Raw genomic sequence first — 23883 nt, forward strand, 5'->3', positions numbered from 1 at the left:
CGCAGTAATGTGACATCACTGGGTGTCGTAAAAGGGGCTACGCATCGATAGTAGAAACATTGATCGGCAACCCTCTGATTGGTCGGCGAAAATGTCGAAGGAGCGCGCTCGGCTCGGTATTTTTCGGCAGCAGAGCAAGAACTGAGTGAGGGATTTCAGGAGTTTCAGAGTTTAATCAGAACGCAAGGGAACACTGCAAAGGCTGCAAAAGCAAGGAGAGAGGGCTGGCAGAAAGTTGCTGACAAATTAAACTCGTAAGTAATTTAATAATAATAATATATTGGATTTATATAGCGCTTTTCAAGGCACCCAAAGCGCTTTACAATGCCACTATTCATTCACTCTCACATTCACACACTGGTGGAGGCAGCTACGGTTGTAGCCACAGCTGCCCTGGGGCAGACTGACAGAAGCGAGGCTGCCATATCGCGCCATCGGCCCCTCTGGCCAACACCAGTAGGCGGTAGGGTAAATTTATCATATCACACTATATTATCCAATATTATATTACATTATATTATATTGTTATATTATATCCTCTTTCACATTAGAGCCACAACAGGACCCACTAGAACATGGGAACAAGTAAAAGTGAAATATAAGAATATTCTATAGAATGGTAATATTTATCACTTATATTGCTTTTCGTCTCTTGGAAAGAGACCCTGAAATAATCTGTTTGTTTGTTTATAACAGCAACCAAGAAAAGGGCAGAGCAAAAAAAGACAGGTGGTGGTCCTGCACCCCCTCGTCAACAAGTTGGTTAAGTAAATAATATCCTCACGGGAAAATCGATATCTCTCAATGAGCACACTGTCGCGCTGAGCTAAAGGATCCTGTCTGTCCCGCAATATATGCTGAATTCTGAGGACTCTCCTTATCAATCTTGCACCTTCCTCAATGGGTTGCTCGCGTAAACGGACAGGACATGGCTGCGACAGGCTTCCCAAATCCACCTTGGCTTTTATAGCCGTGGTCTCTCATCTTGATTACACGAAGTAATTTACAATTACTACTCTGAAATATGAATTACATCTGTAATAATCACATACATGTAATAGAATGTTAATAGTACATTTCCCTTTTTTAGGAAATGACCTGTATGTATCTGTGTGACATCAATAAAAGGATCAAGTGCTGCATTATCTTCAGTTACATTGATGTTATTTATTTATCGCTGTTGCTTTCGTATAAATGAAGCGGACATACCTGCGTGGCCGCGATCTAATCCTGTTTACATAAAGTAAACCTGCTCCCGAGCAGGTTTACGCTTACGGCTCTGTTGCTATGACAGCAAGTCCCGGATGAGCTTCGGGGAACCGAACGATCCAGGATCACGCGAAATCGTCAACAATCTAATCCGGCTAACCTACTTAGCGAGGTACGAAGAACGGGCCCCATCTCAGCCGATATCAATACTGTTGTTTAGCTGTTTGGGCAATAGTCCCACTTTGTAGTCCCTCTAACATGCTGGAAGTGCTGAAAAGTCAAAGTTAGCCATTGTTTGAGTCTCACCTCTGTTTCAGCCTGAATTGAATGAGGAAGTAGTCACTAATGCTAACTCTGTATCACAGTGACCATGAGAAAGCTATTTATCAAGACTTGGTCAAATAAAAGAGTTTTGCATTGTTAAACATTTCACTGGTTTGATCTTCCTTTAGTGTTAAATGCTAAGAGAAAATAAAATATATCTATGTTGAGCTGCTTCAGCTTTTATTTAATTTTTTTTAAACAACATTTAACCGAATGAAATGGGCAGAGACTAAATGAATATTTTTGCTTTGGGGGTTATCCGCAGGCTGCTGATGACAGTCAAAGAACATAAAAGTCTAGAAAGAAAACAAAAATTGTCACCACGTTGGCCTACGTGCCACAGATCAAAATTCCTCAGAAGACAGGAAGAAATATTTACGGCCCACAGAAGGAAAGAGATGCCACTAACTTCCTCATCTGGCTTTAACAATGGTGGTTTCTTTCTTAAGAAATTAGTTATGAGTAGTTGTTTGCAGCAATACTTTATGGTCTTTGGTTTTAGACCAACAGCAGGAAATCCAATAATTACTCACACAAAAAAAAAAAACACTTTCATAGGCGTGCATAATAAATCCATATTTATATATCAGAATCAAAGCTGTATGGATTTAAAAGAAGTGGTGCTCTATATTGTCAGGTATTTTTGTAAATTAATAAAATAAACTAGCAACGCTACCATTACAAACACTAGTTGTTCTTTTCATTACACCACATGTGTCATTTGTGCTACTTCATTATCTTCATGATCATGCAAATTGATCCTCTAATATATAAAAAATATTTTTGATCATTTCTGTGTTTAATTTATTCTACTTTTTTTCTTCTTGTAAAAGAAAAGTGCTACACAGAACGAAACATCACACAACATATTATCAAACAAAATTAACATTAAGCTTTACATTTGGATTAGACAAAGTCTCCAGGAAATGAATGTAAATCACTGTCATGGAAATACAACTGTGTGTGTGTGTGTGTGTGTGTGTGTGTGTGTGTGTGTGTGTGTGTGTGTGTGTGTGTGTGTGTGTGTGTAACAAAGAAAGAAAGAGAGAGAAAATCAGGAGTAAATTCTGTTCTTTTTTCAAAAATGAACACTAAAAAAAACAAAAACTGCAGTTTTATATAAATATCAATATAAATTCAACTTTTTTGTGAAAATATATTTTGTGTGATATGCACCAAAGCTAATTTGCAAGAATTTCCAGCATGTACACAACTGCAGATTTTCCCCCTCTGGTTGCCTACGTAAACCAGAGCCACACCTGCTCCGGTGGAGGAAGCATAAATTCACCTGCAGAGCCTCACTGCTTCAGTCACATACCTGGAAAAGGCTGAGCTAGTTTGACTGCAGCTCCCAAGCACCCATCTGTGCTGTCATTATGGAGGCTAAGCAGTATCCCATAAGCATCCATCTAGTTGGAGTACTGCAGAAGGAAAAGACCAAAGTAAGCAGCAAAGGATTTTTCACTTTCCTGGTTCTATGTGTGGGTATTTTTATTAAATAAAATGCGTGCCTCTCCTGAGAAAAGCTGCCTTTTCTTTTCCAGTTTTACAAGACTTCTGTGCTTTGGTCCGACGAGAGCAGTGTTGTGATTTACAGACGTTTTCGAGAATTCATGAAAATGCACGTGAGTATAAAACACCTTCTTTCTTTTGTTTTTTCCAAGTTGCACATATCCAGGTAACTTTTGTTTTGTTACTCAAATTATTTCTCACAGAAACAACTGAAGAAAGCATTCCCACCTGCAAACAAGCTGAGAAAATCTGACAGAATTGTCCCCAGATTTCGAGGTATGTTCGGGTCATGTAGACCACACTTGCTGCTTTACAAGAATCGCATGGTTCACTTACAGACCGATGGGATTGTAACTAAAATCGTTCTCTGGGATTTCAGAGGGGAGGGTGAAGCAAAAAAGTCGAGGGAAAGCCCCAACCAAGTCACTGGTGCGCCTGAAATATTTGCAGAAATATTGCAATGCAGTCCTGTCCTGTGACCAGCGAGTGACTCAGTCTGCAGAGCTCATCCAGTTCTTGAACCCTAAAGACCAGGACCTGCAGCCGGACTTTGCCAAAAACGGGTACGGCTAAACATTTATTACACAATAAATGTTTTATAATAGCTTTTAGTTAAAGTTACCCACACAGATCTAATTTAGGGACCGTAACATTTGCAAAATCTTGTATCTGCAGGTTCAATCTTCTGAGTGCACGAGTACATAAATAAATATGTATAATGCAAGATGAATGCATGACTCTGACATTGTGCACGTCTGTGTTGCTCTTCCTCCTCAGCATCATCATCATGCCCCCGGAGGATGAACTCAGAAGCGAAGGACTTCACGCAAACGCCGGTGAAGTGACCCAGCCGTTTATCACAGAAGCATACACGTGTGTCGCCCCGTATGACACCAAAGACTCCAAGAACAAACCTTTGAAAGTAGCCAAGGGTGACAAACTCGATGTGGTCATCAAAGACAAAGGAGGTGAGCCGACAGCTTTCAGTTAACACGGATAACTCAATGTGAGCAGTAAAATGCATGTTTCTGGTGATTCAGGATGGTGGCTGGTGGAGACTGAAGACAGGCGGATGGCCTGGTTTCCTGCACCCTATCTGGAGAGGACAAATGATGATAATGAAGATCATGAGGAGATTCCTGAAAAAGGTACACATAGCTACAGTTTTTCTTGTACCCTTTCTCACGACATTGCACTCTCATTATGTATTTCCTTATTCAGTGAATATCATTCATATTGCAAAGCATTATGTCTAATCCTTCATTCTCTCTCCAGGAGCACTCTACACTGCAGTCAAGAGCTACAAGGCCACCAAAACTGACGAGGTGACCGTAACCATAGGTGCTGTGGTGGAAGTCCTGCAGAAGTCTGAAAATGGCTGGTGGCTCGTCAGGTATTCTAGCCTGGGCTGAAACTTTTATTTCAAGTTATTTTGTTACAGATTCTTGCAAGCCATGAGAGTTGCAGCCACCCAGATCTTTCTCTGTGACTGCCAAAAAGCCAGAAACACAGGTTGGGTCGCATGAACATTAGTACGCAACGATGAACAGCTGATAAAAGAAAAGACAGGCTCAGTGAGTGTCACTGCCCTGTCAACCAATCAGCAGAGGCAACTCAAATGAGATGAATAATCTATTTTAAGCACAGACAGTTAATGACCGATTATGTTTTCATGGTAATTTCCTTTGAAAAAGAAATTTAAATCTCTTCCGAATTTAAAAAAGAATAAATAGAAGAATTTTGTACCATAGCGCAGCCTGATTTAACTGGATTTCTTTCATAACATCGGTTGTCATGGCTTAAAGTTTCACAAAAGGCCTGACACTTGTTATGTAGCCATGTATGTGGAAATAAAAGAACGATGCATGATTTCCAATTTTAAATTACTTTGATTTCTTCATTCTTGTCATCTAACAGATCCAGTGGGAAAATGGGTTACATTCCCACCATGATACTGCAGCCCCACCGCTACCCTCATATTCATAACACTTCCCATCACCTGGATCAGCGCCGCCACACTTCCCTTCTCGTTCCATCCTCGAATCTGGAACAGCACTCCCAACTGAGCCTCTCCCAAGGAAGCCTGCTGCAACATCCCCCCGTAAGGTCTTCGTCACCTCTCCTGATCCTGCCGGAGAGTAGGCAGAGGTCTGTGTCTCTTGAGGTTTTGTCTGAACAACCTCATGCACAGCCTGCTGCAAACAGTACCAGTGCTGCTACCGATATCTCCACTTCACCCACCTCTCCCTCTCACCCTCCTCCGCCCGTGATCACGGTGAAGATGGATGGAGAGGACGAAGAACGCGTCCTCTCCAGGAGTCAGACGGAGGATAGTGAGGATAGCTTTATGAGCGACAGCACCGACTTCAGCTTCAGTGACGACTCCAGCTTTAACTCGTCCCTGAACCTGAGCCCCACTGCCAATGATGAATGGCTGCGTCTCAGCCGCACGCCTCCACCGGGGACGAGCAACACCCTCAGCCCAACGAGCGGCCCAGGGGGGAGGCTGATCTCGAGTGTCTCTGATCCCACGCTCTACAAATCACCCAAAATACCCAAGGTGCCACCCAGACCGGGCGCCCAGGAGATCCTCTCCCGGTGTACTTCTGTCACCCGCAAGAATGCAGCAAAAGGTGCTCTGTCACCCAAGCTGAGATCATCAGCCGATAAAGTTCCTGTTTGAAAAGTAAAGCTTTATTTTTGTCACTGTTGAAGTGATAAAAGTACAGAAGAACAACTGTTCTTTTGTTTTAGATGATTAGATGAATATGTGATGGCTCCTGTATCATCACCACTTTGACCAATCGATCATTTAACATGCCTCGTTTTATTTTCCATACTGGAAGCCTTGTGTTGTGCCTTATATGCATATAGTCTGTGTAGATTCCACAAACGATGGCTCTTCTGCTCATTTTGACTGCAGGAAAAGTAAATGTTTGTCTGCATACCAGTGTGTGGAAGTTGTTTAAATTCCTGTTGAAAAACCTTCGCAGCCTATCCCGCCGCCTGTGCGTGCGGATAGTCAACAAACACACACTTCATTATCTGATCTGGGTGCACTCGTGTTACTGAGTAGCTGAGAGCAAATAAAAGCATTTTGGGGAACTCAACCTGTTTGTTTTGGCATGTTTCACATCTAAACCTTGTTTCAAACACATGAAGTTAGAAGGAAAATGTTGCAGTTCGGTTTTGAATGTCATAAAATCAGAGGCTTAGAGGACAATCTCGCCCTTGCTTGGGTTTCCTCCAAGAGCGCCGGCTTCACCTGTCATTTAAAAGCATGATAGGTTTACTTCTTGATTCCAAGAGTCAACTAGGGTTAAAACTCTAGTTGAGCTGGTTTATTCAATACTGACATTTCCCATAATGGAACTAATAATACACCTTTAGACATCCTGCTTTTGCTTTCATACCTTCAGCTTGTTTTACACTTTCAGGGGCCTGTGCTGCAAAAACCTGGATGAACCAGGAAGATAAAGCTGTATCTAAACTAAAGGACATTTTTCAGCCGTTTTCCATGCTGAGCATGAATCCTCAAGAACTGCAGTCCTTATCTAAAGCCTGCCAGGAAACCACAACTCGTGCTGGCGCTCACTCACATAGCAGATGGTCTGGTTCTTGTGCATTTTAGGCACTTTATAAAACATGCCTCATTCACCTATTGACACACATTTGTATGAATGTGTGTCAATGGGTGAATTGACACACTTTTTTCTACGCCTGTGCATCAAGTGAATGCCATGGGTTCAAATTTAATTTACTCCCTTTGTAGCTATTTTATTTTAATAAAAATGTGACTCCTTTTAAATCAAACATTGTTTATTTTATTAACATTTTCAGAGAAGACAAAATACTCCACGGTTATATGAGGAAACTGCTGTCTGGGTTACATAAAAGTGTGTTCATTTAGTTGAGCTGGTAGATCAGGACATTGCACTACTGCAGAACAACACAATGGCATGTGGTGAGTGTGAAGATGGTCCAGGTTTCCTCCTCCTGCGCGTCCCCTTTTCCTCTTTTTTGTCTGAAGAAGTCAGGGTCATTAAAATCTGCATGGAGGAGCTGATGCTTTGGCACATGACTTAAAGTCTGTAGAGAAGCCGTCCTAACAAATGTTATCATTTCACATCTGAACTGTCTCCAGCTGCCAATAATCTGAGATAAGAAAACCTATTGTTTCCAAACTGATTCCTGTCAGCTGGCAAAAGTCTGGCACTGTTGAGCCGAAGAAACCGGGAGACCTTTTGTCTTTTTAACTGTCGTTTCCTCCTCCTGGTCTTCCTCTTCAGAGCTCTCCTCGCTCTCAGAGTGGTGCTTGCCGTTAGTTTTGTGGCTTGCTCCGTTTTCCACTCGCCCGTTGTCGGTGGAGGCTTTGTTGGTGGCACTGACATCCTCGAGCTCCTCTTCATCTTCAACACAGGAATCTGGATCTTCGTCTTGTTCACCGTCGCTGTCGTTGCCTTCGTCTCGTCTCTCGTCGCTGCCGCTCTTTTTCTCCTTGTCGATCACAAAGAAAGGCTGAGCCTGTGCCAGAGGTGTCGTATCCATGTCTTCATCTTGGCCCGTACTGGAGAAGATATAACAGCATAAATTAGGCTGACAAACTAAAAATATTTTCATTTAATAACCTCACATAGCTAATTACACATAGCATGTTTCCAGCTTTGGTTTAAGGCTGCTCCTGCACTACATTTGGAGAGCCAAACGGTCAAATATGCTGTTAAAAGTTGACACCTCATTCATGTCAGCGGTTCTTCATTCTAATTAGATTGGAAAACAAAACAAACACAAACTTAAATCTGATTTTGTGGTGAAATTTTCCTTTAATATAACAATTTGCTTTGAAACCACAAACAAGCAGCACGAGAGTCAATATTAGAAAGGTGCCAGTGTTGTTTCGGAAACACCGGGATTCAGTCAACATTCAGCGCGGTGATTTGTCAAAGCGTTCAGAGCAGAGTCTCACCTGGACGGCGCTCCGGCCACTCTCATTTTCTGCCACATGTAGTTCAAGAACATGGAGGCCTGCAGCAGACGCCCAATCCTCTGCATGTGTCTCTCTGTGGGGAAAATGACCATAAATAAAAAAAAAAGAAAGTAAAAAGTCTGTTAATTTACAACAGTTATTTTTTCCATGTAGGAAAATTGATTGTACTCATGTATATCATGTTTAATAAACATGGCATAAAGACCAAAACATCCTTTTTTCTATTGTCTATCCAGTTTCTCTAATTAACCACATACTACAATCAAACCCCTGCAGTCTGAACTCTTTACATAACATTGCACACACCTAATTTTCACAGAACGCTACAAGGAAAGGGTCACACTTTCAGTTTTCATTCCTTTAACTCTAGTGTTCTATTCCGTATATGAGACACTTATTTGTACGTTTCTGAGTGTTTCTAAAGTTTAGATCAATCTGTGGCCACTTTGAGTAAATAATCAGAGTAAAAGCTTTTTCTTCTTTTTTGTCTGATGCAGTTTTGGTCTCTGTTCGTCAAAGCACTCGTTCCCCCTCCTAACCTGTGTATGGAATGAGGCCCTCAAGGTGTGATCGGGCTCCCTGGTACTGCAGCAGCTCTTCGGGGGGCAGGTGTGTGAGGAGCACCTGTAGGACAGCCTGGGCATTCAGGCAGTTCCTGGCGTTGGTGTTCCACACCACACAATAGCGGAGAAGTGACTCTGAGTGGATCCAAGAAAACAGAAGAAAGAAATAAGGAAACTTCTGTATCACTGTCTGAAATGACAGGTATTGGTATTGTGTAAAAACACAGTCATTCTCTTTTTAACAGGCTACCTTTTTGATCCTGTCGAAGCTTCAGCAGCGTCTTTTCCAACAGCTCGGAGCTATTCTCTCCTTCACGGATCGCTGGAAGCAACATGGGACAACTAGTCAGAGTCAGCAGACAGTCTGTTCATATAGGGTCTGACACATGGACTCAGCAAACTCTCTCCAGAGTCCATCCATTCAGCTGTGTCGATAGCTCAATGTTTGTCTCACTTACGGCTGTTCTTGGCAATGGCACAGTTTTGTCTGGTGCCATCTGAATGTCATGATTTCTCAAAAAAACAAACTTGCAGCCAGTGACATGAAGACACCTCCAAAGCAAACTGTGAAACACCAACTATGAACCATTTTATTTTTGTCCAACTATCCTGGTGTGTTCAAATTATACTATAAACAGTGGAAGGATTAAACTACCAAACAAACCAAAAAACTCCTTCTGTGGAAGCCAATCAAACATGGTGCGAAAAATGAGCATTGCTGTTACAAAACAGGACATTTTCTTCCATTTCGATGAAATTGCTTTGTACTAACACAAATAAGTAGTGCAGCAAATCCAAAATACTGAGACGTTACAGCTTCAGATTAACAATATGTCACTGCAGTTTTAACTACATGTCACTGAACAAAAGAGAGTGAGCGCAGAAACGAGGTGTGTGTTATTATATGTTCACAGACCCACTGTTTGCCAGAGCTGCATGTGTCAGTGCTCGAGTGACTCAACGTTTAAAACAAAGCAGCCGTACAGAAGAAAAATAACAACATTCCAGGTAACCACAGGTGAAAAGCTAAAGGACAGGCGTAGATGAGCATCTAATTTGGACTTTACATGCACACAGCTAATCAAAGTCAGACACTAAAGACCAAAGTGTGATAGATCCGTGTGACAGAGTCGGTACCTTTGATAACAGTGAGCACGGTGTGAGGCTGGTCCAGTGAGATGGCGAGACCCAAGGCCTTCAGATATTTCTTCCCGTGGAGCAGATTGGACAGCTCTTGCTGCCTTCAGACACAACAAACATACAGGTGTGGGTTCGTAGGCAGAGACACAAACACACACGCACACACCTGTACATACTGCAGGGAATTTGTATCATGATCACTTACTGACAGCCTGTAGGCCTCTTTTTCCCCATCATAACAGAAAAAGTTATTATAGCTCATTGCACAGACTATCCATTTACCGTGGACTCACTAATGGTGGAAACATAGAAACTTTCCTGTCATTTATTTATTTTTCTGTCAATTACTTTGGAGTAATATGAATGGAAATGAGGGTGGGCAGTCTGTATCAATAGGGAACGCTGTAAAACGTAATAAAGAAAGAAAATATAGTTAAAAATGATTGTTTCAGATAGTTGATGAACTGTGGGCCGGAATTTGTGGGAATCATGCAAAGCTACTTTAGCAAGAATAAAAACATGGAGCTGAAATGTACTCTTTAAAAGTGCAAATTAACATTTAATACAGAAATAAATTCTTTATTGTTTCACATACTGCAAACCTAAAGTTTTTTGTGCTTATCAGAACAGCAAAGCACGCACTCCCACACTCATACTTTACTGACAGCTTTGACCTGCGAACCTCCACAGCCAAGCAAATCACAAAAACCATCTGAGGGACTTGCTGACAGGCAGGATGTCAAAACAGATGGAAAAACAAAAGCAGATCATGTCTGAGTGATGTTGAGTGATCCTTTCCACACGCCTAAAAGCAAAACAAAGAGTGTGTCCACCCCTGCAGACGGAGTGGAGAGGAGGATGGATGGTGCAGGTGTGCCTGTTCTACGATAGTAAATCCCTCTTCTTGCTGTCGTGTGCAACTTACTTGAGTATCTGATCTTCCTGTTTCGCCTGCTCCTCTGCCAGCTCTATTTCAGTCACATCCTAGATGTGCACAACAGAGAAAACTGTAGATCTACTGAACACACATTTTTTTTAAAACACAGAAAGGGAAAATAAATTTTAAAAAAGCAAACATTACCACCTAGATAAGATGTGCACTGAATCCCTCTTAAGGGATACTTCAGAAGGTAAACTCCCTACTGTCACAACAACACAGCTACCTGACTGTAGGGCTGCACGATTAATCGTTAGAAAATCGCGATCTCGATTCATACTTATGTGCGATCTCATTTCCAAATGACAACGATTTAATAAAAAAGAAAAAAAAGAAAAAAAGACGACGACGATTGTACCGCATTTTGATCCGGGATGTAATCTGCATGAAAACAAGCGCTCACTCTTCCTGCTCAACAAATGACAAGGGCGGAGCCTTATACCACGTGATACAGAAGCTGTGCCGTGTGACGCTAAAATTAGCAGGGAAAAAACAACGGAGAACACGTCAGGGATGACGAGAAAGTGACAGGAGAAAATCCGTCCCGGTCAACCACCCAAACATCAATAACGGGAACCTTATACAGCGCTTCCCTATACACGTCGGACTTCCGCAGGCACAAAGAAATTACGGAGGCTATCACTTATCACCTGACCAAAGATATGGCTCCCATCAACACTGTGCAAAACGAGGGATTTAGGAAAATGATCAACACCCTAGACAAACGCTACACAGTGCCGTCCCGCAACTATTTTTCTATTGTTGCACTACCTGCTCTATACACGCAGCGTCGAGCAACAGTGGAGACGGAATTTCAAGCAGTACAACGTTTTGCAGCAACAACAAAACGTGAGACATTTATTGTTTTTATGTTTATTTATTGTTTTTATGTTCAGTCTCAACTGTTACGAAGTTGATGTGCAGTTAATAAGTGCAATAAATGTTTATATTGGAAAAGAAAATCGTGAGAGAATCGTGATCTCAATTTTAAGCCAAAAAATCGTCGTGATTCTCATTTTATGCAAAATCGTGCAGCCCTACCTGACTGATCACTTTGTGCAAATGGTGATTAAAAAAAACAACCAAGGAGTGAAGTTAAGTGCCTGCTGAACATGGAAAGTATTTATTAACTGTTAAAAAACCCCAAAACAATTCTTCAAGTTAAAACTTCCTCTCATTGTCCATTTCAATCTTTATTTAACTTTGTGGATTACACCATGAAATCCATTGTATAATTGTGACGCAGTTTTTAGGTTAAGTCATAGAGAAAATAGCAACACTAATGGAAAAACAAGTGAAACTCTTCATTTTGGTGGTCAGTATTTGTTTAGAAGACTGACTGCTAAGTGTTTAAGGCCAAAGTTACCTTCCCTTCTTATTCCCTATCCAGCTGGAGGCTAGCAGCCGAATGCTACTTACCGACCACACGGTGATGTTAGAGTCTGCTGAGCCAGTAACCATCTTGTCATCCTTGCGACTGGCGTGGAGACCCCACACTTTGTCCTGGTGGGCATCCAGTGTCTTCACACACTCATTGGTCTTGATGGTCCACAGCTTCACTAAACCATCGGAGCCACTATGGAAAACAATTATTAATTACTGTGTGGAAACCAGACACAGCGTGAAAAACTGACATAGCTACCATTATGTCATTTGTTGGGTTTCCACAGTCATGCTTTGAAGCCTTGAAATGAGCATATCCGCTGTTGCCACAATCAGACCACGGATCAGGATACGTCTGACTGTGAAACCACTGTCTAATGATTTGTTGATTACAAGTCATTCACCAATGTATTTATAATATGTGATCCTCCTTTATGAAACATAGTATGACCAAGATTTAAGAGACAAGCTAGATTTTTTTTTAATAATCAATATGACCCAAAACATGTGAGCGAACCCACCAGACCTGATGTTACTGATTTACAGTCCAGTTCTTGTGTAATTTGGCATACGTTGTCATTTTCTCCCCATTTCCCTTCCTTAAAAACAGCTTCTTGACACTCTACCCTTCCACTGACCATTTCTGATGAGACTTCAGTGAACAGTAGTTGGATCAACAGAAAGGCCAGTGCATCTCACAGATCCCGTCTCCCATATTTGCTGAATTTTTCCCTCCCCTCATCGACCTGACTTTCAGATACTGCAAACCTGCTGTAGATAGATTCTTCTGTCCTCCACTTATTTCCTCACTTTTTTAAGGACTCACTGCAAATCACAGCAACTTTTTTAGCTCATAGCACTTTGGAAATAAACTTGTTGGTGCAAAAGCACTTTTCTTTTTTTTTTTTTTTTTTTAAACGTGGTATTATATTGGTTCTCTATTATCTATTGGATATAATTATGAGTTAGGTGTCGTTTTATGCTTGAATTATTCATTAGGTCAGTGTACCTGTACTCTATTCTGATTTCTTGTACTCTTGCAAACAACAGGGAACAATAAAGATGGAAACAAAGATACAATTAATGGTTCCCATAATTTTCTCAATCTCTGCCATCTATAAACACCAAACCTCTGAAAGATATTTCTCACTGAGACACAGACAAGCCTCTTGACCTTTCAGCTTTGGTTTTAAATTACAGGGTTTGTTTCATTGTCTTACTATAAATGAGGAAGCTTTGCAAACTACGACAGATTCATATCTGAAATAAGATGAGAAACAAAGCCATGATTTTTAAAGTCTGGATTGGGCATTCACATCGATCCGCAGCGTGGGCGTGTATTTGGTTTCGTGTTCGGTGCGTTTACCTGGTGAGCAGCTGAGTGCCTCGGCTCACAAAGATGACCTTAAGAACCGATGCATCGTGGCCCTCAAATGTCTTTAAAAAAGTAGTAAGAACAGGGGGAGAAACAATGAAGCAATATAGCTACAAATTAGACCTCACTAATGTCTGAACATGATTACTTTTATGCAACACCATAAGACTGCTGTGATTCTGACACGTGGACAGTAAATGTCCCACCTTGAGGCAGCTGAAGTCTTGCAGGCTCCACAGCTTGGCTGTGCCGTCTGCAGAGGTGGTGGCCAGCACTTGGTCCACAGGAGAGAAGCAAACGGCCCAGACGCCACGACGGTGGCCCCGAAACACCCCCAGCAGGCTCACTGTTCCCTCCCCCGTCAAGGACCACAGCTTGGCTGTGCGATCCTGGGAACCTGAAGCCAGCAGCTTGTCATTGGGTGATACGGCAACACTGTTTACATCCTGGAGACATGACGTGGAAGGTAGAGGAGAAAAGGACCAGACGTTTTAACAAAACTGATGCGCTTCCTATAAATGAAGGTTTGAATGAGTACATGTATTTTTTTTTAAAAGACTGAAGTAATAACTGAATTGGGATCAACTAATGTGATAAAGTTTCCAAAGAAATTCATGATCTCCACTCCTGTTGCCACACTGCCTGCAGTTCCACCTTACTCTTGAGTAACCAATATCCTACTTCGGTTTAACCTGGTATAAAGAAATACGCATAGCACACTATTAACTGACTTTTAATTGCTCTATTATGCTGCCAAGTAAGATGAGGGCAGGTGTAGCAGGAAAGATTACTTTCCAGCATCGTCCTGGAAATCAGATCCACGATCAGATTTTTCTGCATTTCCTTATCAGAAGAGGCCAACTAGCTTAAAGCTGTTTACATAACTGGTGGCTGACTCACACATCTGTGTGTCTTATTATACACAACATCTGTGGAGTTATTTAAAAAAGAAGCATCATAATCTAAATTCTTCTTGTTTTAAATTATATTTAAATAACAGTTACTGACTCGCAGTCATATGGCTCCTCTAACCTTCCTGAGTCAGGTGTTTTGCAGAATATGAAGATGCCACAGTGAAGCCTTTAAACAAAAAGAATTCAAGGGATGAGTGGGTAAGTGGGTAAATAAGACATATTTACCCATTAGTCTAATACAGAGAGATGGCCAGTCTTTACTCATGTTTTCTTGGCTTCCTGCAACTATGAATGCTTGTTATAAGTCACAGTAATTGACCAAGTCAAAATGTTGAGTGACTAAAGTTAAATTGTACTTCTCAGGGAACCAGACAAATGAAATTTTATTTTGGGCAGTCAGCAAACCCTTCAAGCATTTTTTTATAAATCAGATTTGACTGGTGATTCTTTACATGTGGTTTTTATATCCTAGAGACCACTGATTATGACTCTCTCCTTAATTTATTTAGACCTAAGCTGTTCCCAAGATGGCAGCTACACGGTGACCGTGAACCTGTCCTGCAACTTTAATGTGCTGGACAAAATGGACAAGATCTTCTTGGACTGTGACCAGAACGTTCTGCCTTGTACCTTATCATGTGCTTTCTCTGTGGCGCGGGCAGTTAGCTGATGGATGCCTCCTTCTGCAGAGCAGTCTGCAGGTAGATCCCACACCTTCACGGTACAGTCCTGACTACCAGTCGCAACGAATGATGCCTTCATCCTAGGCACAAGCACAAAGACAAGGGCAGATGCACATACAGTCATTTCCCCCTTCAATTTGTATCTGTGTTGTCACGTGTGTAAAGAAAACCAGCTTATTAGACGGCTTGCAGGCAGAGTGTTACCTGGAGCAGGAGATGGAGCCCACAGCGTTGGTGTGGCCGGAGCCCTGGGCCACACATCGCACCTGACCACTGTCACTGTCCATATGCCACACACGCACTGACCTGTCCTACAGATGCAATATACAAATGTTACTGCTGACCTAATAAAGGGGGGATAGCAGCTTTTGGTCACATATAATATATAATTCTTCGTTCTTTCTTTTAACCGTACCTTTGCACAACTTGCAAAGAGAGATCCTTTTTTGAACACATCCAGTGTGAGGACCGTATCTGAAAAAGATAAGCAGATAAAAAAAATAAGCAGAGATAAAAATCTACCAACCTGCTCAGCAAGTCCCAAAGCTGAGACAACCACATTGTGTCACCTCTGAATTCTTGCGCAAAAACTTGGCAGGAACTTCATTTCTGTTCTTCCAACCTTACTTTAAAAACAGCTGTCCTTAGACTTTTACTTTCTTTTTATTATTAGATTTTGTGCTATACTACATTACGTACATTGTAAGTCTGTTGCAGTTACATCCCCTACAAATAACTATGATGACTTGTTGGCATATGGCAGAGATGTTAAACATAACTGAGTCCTACAGTTGAAATTACAATTATTTATCCTATAATAAGATATCTCAGGAATTAAATGTTTAGTTAAACTTAATTTACATTGAGAGAAAGAGCCGTTTCACTACTCAGGCCCACTCATTGTGGGCTATATGTGGCCCATCATGTAAAATGAGTTTGACATCCCTGCTTTAGTGCTTCTCTAATTCCATGTGGTTGCTGCAGCCTATCACAGGCTGCATCCTAAGCAGGTCATCAGCCAATCAAAGGCTCAACACAGAGACCGACAGCTGCACACTCACAATCAAACCTACAGCCAATTTAGAAACCCCATTTAAACTGACATGCATGTCTCTGGACTGTAGTTTGCTGTACATGAACACACATACTGTAGGTGTTTCCACATGTAAGCATACACACACACTGCCCTCTGCTGGCGACTCACCTGTGTGTCCATAGAGGATCTGGCAGCTGTTGGTGAGCAGCTCAAAAACCTTCAGCTGGCAGCTGTTGGTGGCCACCACGATGTGACTGTCACCTTTTCCCAGAAACTTCACGTCCAGCACCTCGTCACTGTAGCCCACAAACTGAAGCGGGAGGGTGAATAGAGCAACCGAGGAGAGAGTGACCGTTAATTCTAATACGCAGATACACAGAACAGCAAAAAATAGAAACATAGTGAACCTTCTGAGATGATACCAATGTTTAAAATAACAATTACATAGCTGGTGATGATATATTTTATTATTTTTGTAAGATTTTTTTTTACTTCTCTCTTTCTGTGTACCAGGGAAACAAACAATTCCATAAAAAATGATTTATTTTTAATGTGTATGTAAAAGTAAGAAAAAGAAACAACTAACAGATGTTTGAAGCTGTAGTGTGATGTCATGTAAGTATTGGACCTAAGCAGTCCACTAAGACGTGACCCCAGTACCCACTTGCTGCTGTGTGGTGAGAGCAGGCAGCTGATACAGCAGTATGTTGTGCTCTGCAGTGACTGTGGCCAGTCTAGCTGAGGCGGGCAGGTGAAACAGGTATGTCAGACTGCGGGGGTTGTCGTTCTCATCCTCCTCAGAGGCAGAGGGGAGGGTGGAGGGAAGGGTCTGCGTGTAGACACAACGTGCCGTGCTGGCCTCCCACACCCTTAATACACCTAGGAGAAAGAAAGGAGAGAAGATGAGTGACACAGAGGAGATAAAGGACATTTATATAAATATTTGAGGTACCGTATTTTCACGACCATAAGGCGCACTTAAAAGTCTTAGATTTTCTTCAAAAAGTGCGGCGCGCCCTATAGCGCGGTGCGCCCTATGTGTTGTAAGGAGGACGTAGTAGAGAACACCATGAGAACGTTAAAGGGTGAAGTGTGGGCGTTGATCGTATATACCGGGACAATCGCACATACCTGTATAAAAGGACAGGTATGTGCATTATGTGGAACATCGTTGTTTTAACAACCCTGAAAATGGCAAAGAGACACGCTTACGAAGCACAGTTTAAACTGAAGGCCATCAGCTACGCGGAGGAACATGGAAATCGAGCAGCGGCGAGAGAATTTAAGATTAACGAATCGATGGTTCGCAAATGGAGGAAGCTGGAAAACAAGCTCCGGCAGGTCAAGAAAACGCAGCTGAGTTTCCGCGGACATAAGGCGAGGTGGCTCGAGTTGGAGGAAAGACTCGAGCGGTGGATCATCGAGCAAAGAGCGAGCGGGAGAAGCGTTTCGACGGTCACCATTCGGCTAAAAGCAGTTTCACTAGCTGAAGAGATGAACATTGAACATTTCCAAGGAGGTCCGTCTTGGTGCTTTCGTTTTATGAAACGGTGCCATTTTTCCATCCGGACCAGGACTACGGTAGCGCAGCAACTTCCAGCGGATTATAAGGAAAAGCTGGCCATCTTCCGCTCGTACTGCAGCAAACACATCGGCGACAAAAACATCCAGCCCAGCCACATCACTAACATGGACGAGGTCCCGCTCACTTTTGACATCCCGGTGAGTCACACTGTGGAGAAGAAGGGGACCAGCACGGTAGCGATACGCACAACGGGGTATGAAAAGTCTTCTTTTACTGTTGTGCTTGGCTGCCATGCTAATGGACAGAAACTGCCGCCTATGGTGATTTTTAAGCGAAAGACTTTGCCTAAAGAGAAGTTTCCAGCAGAAATCATCATTAAGGCAAATGAAAAGGGCTGGATGGATGAGGAAATGATGAAAGACTGGCTGAGGGAGGTGTATGTAAGGAGACCAGGTGGTTTTTTTCCACGCATCACCATCGCTCTTAATCTGTGACTCTATGCGTGCCCATCTCACAGCCGATGTGAAAAAACAAGTGAAACAAATGAACTGTGAGCTTGCTGTCATTCCGGGAGGCCTGACAAAGGAACTCCAACCGCTGGACATCGGTGTGAACCGCCCGTTCAAAGTAAGGCTGCGAGCGGCCTGGGAGCGATGGATGACCGGTGGAGACCACAGTTTCACTAAGAGTGGAAGGCAGTGCCGGGCGAGTTACGCCACAATTTGCCAATGGATTGTAGATGCTTGGGCTAACATGTCTGCTGGCACTGTTGTTCGAGCTTTCGCAAAAGCCGGCATCATTTCCGAGGAGCCGCACGGCACGGAAAGTGACTCTGACGGTGAAGAAAGTGAACCTGGCATGTTTGATGGAGATTTAGCGCAGCTGTTCAATCCAGACACAGAGGATGAGGACTTCCATGGGTTTGATTGATGATAAAAATGTGAGTACCAAACTTTGTTTTGCTCCTGCTTTATTTTTAAATATGCACACTTGCATGCTTGTGTGTTGTTGATGATGACGATTACCGGCAATAGAAATGTGAGTAAGGTACCGAATTCAGGTTTGCTCCCGCTTTATTTTTAAATACGCATACGGTACTTGTATGCGCCCTATGGTCCAGTGCGCCTTATGTGTGTGTTAAATACAGTAAGGGCACACATAACTGAGACTGCGCCTTTTAGCACAGTGCGCCTTATGGTCGTGAAAATACGGTATTTAGCAGCCAGACCTTTGCTTCCAGCTGTGATGAAATGCAAGTCCTTGCTCTTTACTCTGATCTCAGCCAAGTCTGTACTTCCAGGAAGAATTACAACACCCTCCACAGCCTGTAAGATCACATACACACAAATAAAGCTCCAGTTTTCTCCCCAAATGAAGAGCACAAAATGTATTTAAGTTAAAATGAATCTAAATTGACGAGCTTACCTCATAGACTGGAACAGTTCTCTTGGCTTTGCGAGTTTTCAGGTCCCAAACTGTGCAGATCTTGTCTCTGCCAGAACTGAAAGAGCACAGGACTTTAACACACAGCGCTACACAAACAAAAAGGAGTCTGAGGTTGATTTAAAATATCACAGTACCTGACCATGGCGTTACCATCGGGACTGAAGCTGAGAGATGTCACAGCACTGTAGTGGCTCTGCAGGACACACACACACTGGCTGGAGCGCAGGTCCCATATCCGGATGCCACAGTCCAAAGAGGAGGAGAAAAGCTGCAGCAGGTCGGTATTTGGGTGGAACTGGACCAAACTGCACAAAGACACAAAATATTTCCTTTGTTTCTAGTTTCTTCATATTATTGTTAAATCCTGCTACATATGAGCATTTGTAAAAAATACTGGCAGCCACCAGTGCTACCTCTCAACCTCCTGGTAGATAAACCCATTGGTATCAATTTGAAACTTCCACATTGCCTCTTTTAAGTTATCACATTAAAATAATTGTGAGTCCAGTTCATGAGAGAAGGAAGAGCTGAGTGGAAGACTGACAGATGGACTGGTGCGGCAATAGTGTCCATCACAGACACTGTACCAATCTGCTGTGTAAAAGAGTGCACTGAGTATAAAAGCCAGTTGAGGTGGTTTGGGCAACTGATCAGGATGGCATTTCCAATCCAGATGAGAAATGTCATCTCTCCAGCATGTCCTGGGCATGTCCCACTGGGAAGAAGGAGGCCCTGAGACAGACCCAGGACATGCTGGCTTGGAAGCGCCTTTGTACCTGTTTAGTTTCCTGCCCCTGCAGCCCAGACCCAGATAAGCAGCAGAAAAATGGTATGATATACGAATATACATCATTTTAAGATGAGAGCCTGAGACTTACTGTACAACACCAGATGACCCTTTCAGGTTATGAGTGCAATACTGCTTCACCACATCCCAAAGTTTTATTGTGCCATCACAGCCACCTGCAGGTAAATAAATAGAAATACATATATACACACACACACACACAGCAGATATCAGGGAGAAGCTTTTCTTTTTAATAAATCATGTGGTAGCTGACCTGTGGCTAGGAGAGTAGAGGTGGAGTCAAAGGTCATACTAGCTACGGGAACAGTGTGAATAGCCCTCCAGGACCGAGTGCAGTTAGCCTGCCTCCAATCCCACTGCTTAAGCAGCAGCGCCCGGCTGGCTGTTACCAGCATCTGTGGAGAGACACGAAGCAAAGACCAACTGAGTCCTGTTGTACAGGGTGACAGCTGAAAATACTGAAAACACAAATGTGACTGATCTAATGAGAAGTGACTCAGGCATTTCTGTACCTCATCATCACAGCTGAGAGCAAATGACGTGATGTCCTCTTGATCATCCTACCGGAGAAAAAACAACAACAAAATATTCAGACAGGAAACATGGAAGTACATTTTATTCACAAAAAGAAAGAAGACTGATAAATCACCAATGGCAATAGTTAGAATGAGGTTGTTGATATAAAGACAGTAAAGATGCAGTAGTCAAGGTTTCTGTGAGACAAAGGCTCATCACAGCAGGCAGTGCTGTTTAATTTGGCAGATCATTTGGGCTAGATGCCCTTCATGATGTAACCCCAAAGCAATTTGGATCTCTTTCCAAGATGAAACTAGAGATTTTTCAATTGTTAGATGTGCATGAGAATGCAGATTCACTGTAAACATACTAGAGCAGATGTTTATGAAGGTTTATGAGATGTTTTACACGTCCAGCAGGGATGGAGCAATGAGGATCCGCTTTGTGGTTTCTCACAAAATCGCAAAAAAAACAAAACAAAAAACCCCCAAAACACAGTATCTCATTCTCTGACTGGGAGTTTATGAAAGAGTGTTTGGTGCACTGCTGTGCTAATATGCGCTGAGATAAAAAGAAGCATTTGAGATCCCTCTTGTTACAGTTTACCTGGAGAGGTAAACTGTAACAAGAGGGATTGAGGACACTGAGGAAAATCTTAATTTTTCGGTTAAAAAGGTAAGCGGACAATTTGGACTTTATCTCTTTGGCTCTGATCGAGAGCTGGGATGTCTGCGACACAACCTGGTTAGTCTTCTTTGTATATTACAGAGCAGCAAGGCACTAAGACAGGGAGTGATTTCTTCATGGAGGTAACTGCACACATAGGGTGTTTCTGCCATGGGACAAACTGGCAGGCATTACAACCGATGGCTATCTAAATGTGACAGGAACAATGACAGGTGAAGGAAAAGAGTGACTGAAATTGGTATTTTCCCACTGAATCAGACACCAGGAGGTGTTGTATAAGTCACAGCTACAAATTAACCATGTTGTAGATATAACTAAAATAGTTAACTTCCCCAAAGCAAAAGAGCTGAATCACACTGTGAACAAAAACTCTGAATGATGGAAGTTTAACAAATCCAGATGATGTTCTGTCTGCTGAGATCACCTGTCTGCTGCTCTTCACATTTCAACCTTGGACACAGAACTTGACTGTAATGCACTTGTTCAAGTCCAAAACAGAACTAGATTTCCATCACTCAACAAGAAATCAACAAATGCAGATGAAGTTATTAAACTACAGCTGCAAGTTTAAAGTCTTTTAAATGTTGAACAAACATGCACATTTTGTTCACAGCCATCTCTGGGGATGTAGGGCTGCTCGATTATGGCAAAAATGATAATCACGATTATTTTCACTGAAATTGAGATCACGATTATTTGACGATATTTATTTAACCCTTTAAGACCTACTATAGAACCAAGTCCACCAGAGCTTATATTATTTTTTTACATGCTGTAGTGCCATTTGTGGGAGCATTTCAAGTTGCTATACATCAATACAACTGTTATAGCCCATATTTTAATAATATGTATGCATTAAGTCCATAGTAATTACATAAATTGCAAAAAAGTGCAATAAACTACAAAAAAAATTGAAAATCGCTTTTGTTTTGTTTACATATATTTCTACTTGGAGAAATTTAAGAGGTTTATCCCTCAAAACTTTAAATACAATAAAGTTGCAAAAAATAGTTTACAACAACAGGAAATTTATTTTGAGTGTCTTCATAGTTTTATTTTGGAGATACAGCAATTTTTATATACTGCAGGAAAAACAAAAAACAATCCTATGATGCAAATTTGCAAAGAAAACAGCATGTGCATCATTTTACTGTGGGAAGTGTTACCAACAGCTGATAGGAACGGCAAAGCGTGTTTCTGGAATATTATGTTTTTGTTCCTGCAAGCGCTTTTTATGCAATTTTTGCAAAGCTATATGTGGAACGAAACCGTGACCGAGGACAAGCTGATGGCATCAGATGTAAGTACAACTCCTCCAGTTTCATATGCAAAACAAATTATTGCGCTAGCTTACACGGTTCAGGTTCTACAGGGATTTAACAATAGTTACGCAAAACGGAGCATGCTGCTCTGACCGGCTTTAAAGGGTTAACAATGACTTTAAAAAAATAATATAAAATAGTGTGCAACACCACTGAAGTTTTTTTTTTTTAAACTCTTTTCAACCAACGGCAGTCACTCTCCAAATAACTTCTGCTTAGCTTTCCAAGCTTCCCTCGGGTCCTCTTAATAAGATAAGAGATAAGATAAGATAGAACTTTATTAATCCCTCGGGTGGGTTCCTCTGGGAAATTCGGAAATTAATTCGGAAATTAATCAGCGGTCTCCAACCTTTTTTGAGCCACGGACCGGTTTATGCCCGACAATATTTTCACGGACCGGCCTTTAAGGTGTCGCGGATAAATGAGGGAGGGGCTAATAATCGGCTCAGTCATTTTTAATGATCGTTGAAAGCCCAGATCGTAATCGTGATTAAAATTCGATTAATTGAGCAGCCCTATGGGGATGTTGAATAAACAGTGAAAAAATGTCTGTGCTTTTAGTTAACCTAATTCTCATCATTATTGCCCCGTTGTAACATCTACTTTTACTGGGAGCAGTTTATACAAAATGAAAGAAATGCCAAGCTGAAGTCAGTTCAACTTTTTTGGCGCAGCCCTCCACAAGAGACACAGGTTCTCATGTGGCCCTCTGGTAAAAATAAACTGCCCACCCCTGATGTTAGATGCTGAACTCACATGCTCAACACAGTGAATGATCTTCCCAGTGCTGATCTCCAAAACATTGACTCGAGAGCCACAGGTGCAAAAGATGTATTTCTCATCTTTGCTGATCTGGAAAAAAAGGGGAGAGGTCAGATTTAAGGTAATCTTGGTTATTGTCATACAGACTTAAAACAGATGTGTGAGACTCTGAAAACATCTGTTTGTCATGATTATCAAGAAACAAAGTCAGGACTTTCTTGATTTTGCTGCACTTCCTGTATACCTTGTGCAATTCGCTCAACTTTATACCAGCGCATTGTTACAAAAGTGTCTAAATAGAAGCTTCACACACAGAGACACACACACACACACACACACACACATCAAAGCCGAGCACCCACCTGCACTTTCCCCCCTTTGTAAAATGGCTCGATCTTGCTGGAAACAGCATAACTGTAAAGGAACAAGAAAACGGCAACAGTGGATTCAACAACTTCATATAACACCTTAGCCTAGCTCGTGTTAGCTTGCTACATGATCTCCAGCTCACACGTGCAGAAAGTAAAACTCACTTGGTTTTGAACTGAAGGTTGGTATTTGCCATCTTGCCCGTGAGAAATGGCCCAAAAAAGAAGTGATGTAGAGAGTACAGGCGGCGTATACTACTTATTTCTCATGTCACACGTTGGCTACAGTCAACACCGCCATCCATCCCGCATGTTGACGGCAGGGTCGCACACGTTGCACGTCATCTGAGCGCACGTCGCGGTGATTGGTCAGACTTCTGTTGTCA

At 42.1% G+C, this 23883-nt stretch overlaps 2 protein-coding genes across 2 annotated transcripts; one reads left to right on the plus strand and one right to left on the minus strand.

The window, feature by feature from the left end:
* Positions 1–2860: 2860 nt before the first annotated feature.
* noxo1a (NADPH oxidase organizer 1a) lies at positions 2861–6133 on the plus strand. The gene is made up of 8 exons (XM_086289097.1): positions 2861–2975; positions 3078–3158; positions 3249–3321; positions 3425–3608; positions 3823–4013; positions 4086–4193; positions 4321–4438; positions 4963–6133. The coding sequence occupies exons 1-8, from the start codon at positions 2910–2912 to the stop codon at positions 5726–5728; spliced, it is 1587 nt and encodes a 528-aa protein (XP_086145223.1). The 5' UTR covers positions 2861–2909; the 3' UTR covers positions 5729–6133.
* A 719-nt stretch (positions 6134–6852) lies between these two features.
* Positions 6853–23842, minus strand: tbl3 (transducin beta like 3). Its single transcript, XM_086289099.1, has 23 exons — positions 23663–23842; positions 23492–23543; positions 23124–23219; positions 20355–20402; positions 20096–20237; positions 19913–19997; positions 19169–19339; positions 19014–19089; positions 18817–18913; positions 16728–16942; positions 16232–16373; positions 15443–15501; positions 15232–15338; positions 14975–15107; positions 13637–13876; positions 13422–13492; positions 12092–12248; positions 10661–10719; positions 9733–9836; positions 8846–8917; positions 8572–8730; positions 8012–8105; positions 6853–7612 (listed from the first exon to the last, which is right to left on the minus strand). The coding sequence occupies exons 1-23, from the start codon at positions 23692–23694 to the stop codon at positions 7240–7242; spliced, it is 2784 nt and encodes a 927-aa protein (XP_086145225.1). The 5' UTR covers positions 23695–23842; the 3' UTR covers positions 6853–7239.
* Positions 23843–23883: the final 41 nt, after the last annotated feature.

The sequence above is a fragment of the Aulonocara sp. 'chitande type north' Nkhata Bay genome, linkage group LG4 (assembly GCF_057382095.1).
Source record: "Aulonocara sp. 'chitande type north' Nkhata Bay isolate Kocher_YH1m ecotype deep benthic linkage group LG4, A_spYH_male_GT1.1, whole genome shotgun sequence".
Lineage (NCBI taxonomy): Eukaryota > Metazoa > Chordata > Actinopteri > Cichliformes > Cichlidae > Aulonocara > Aulonocara sp. 'chitande type north' Nkhata Bay.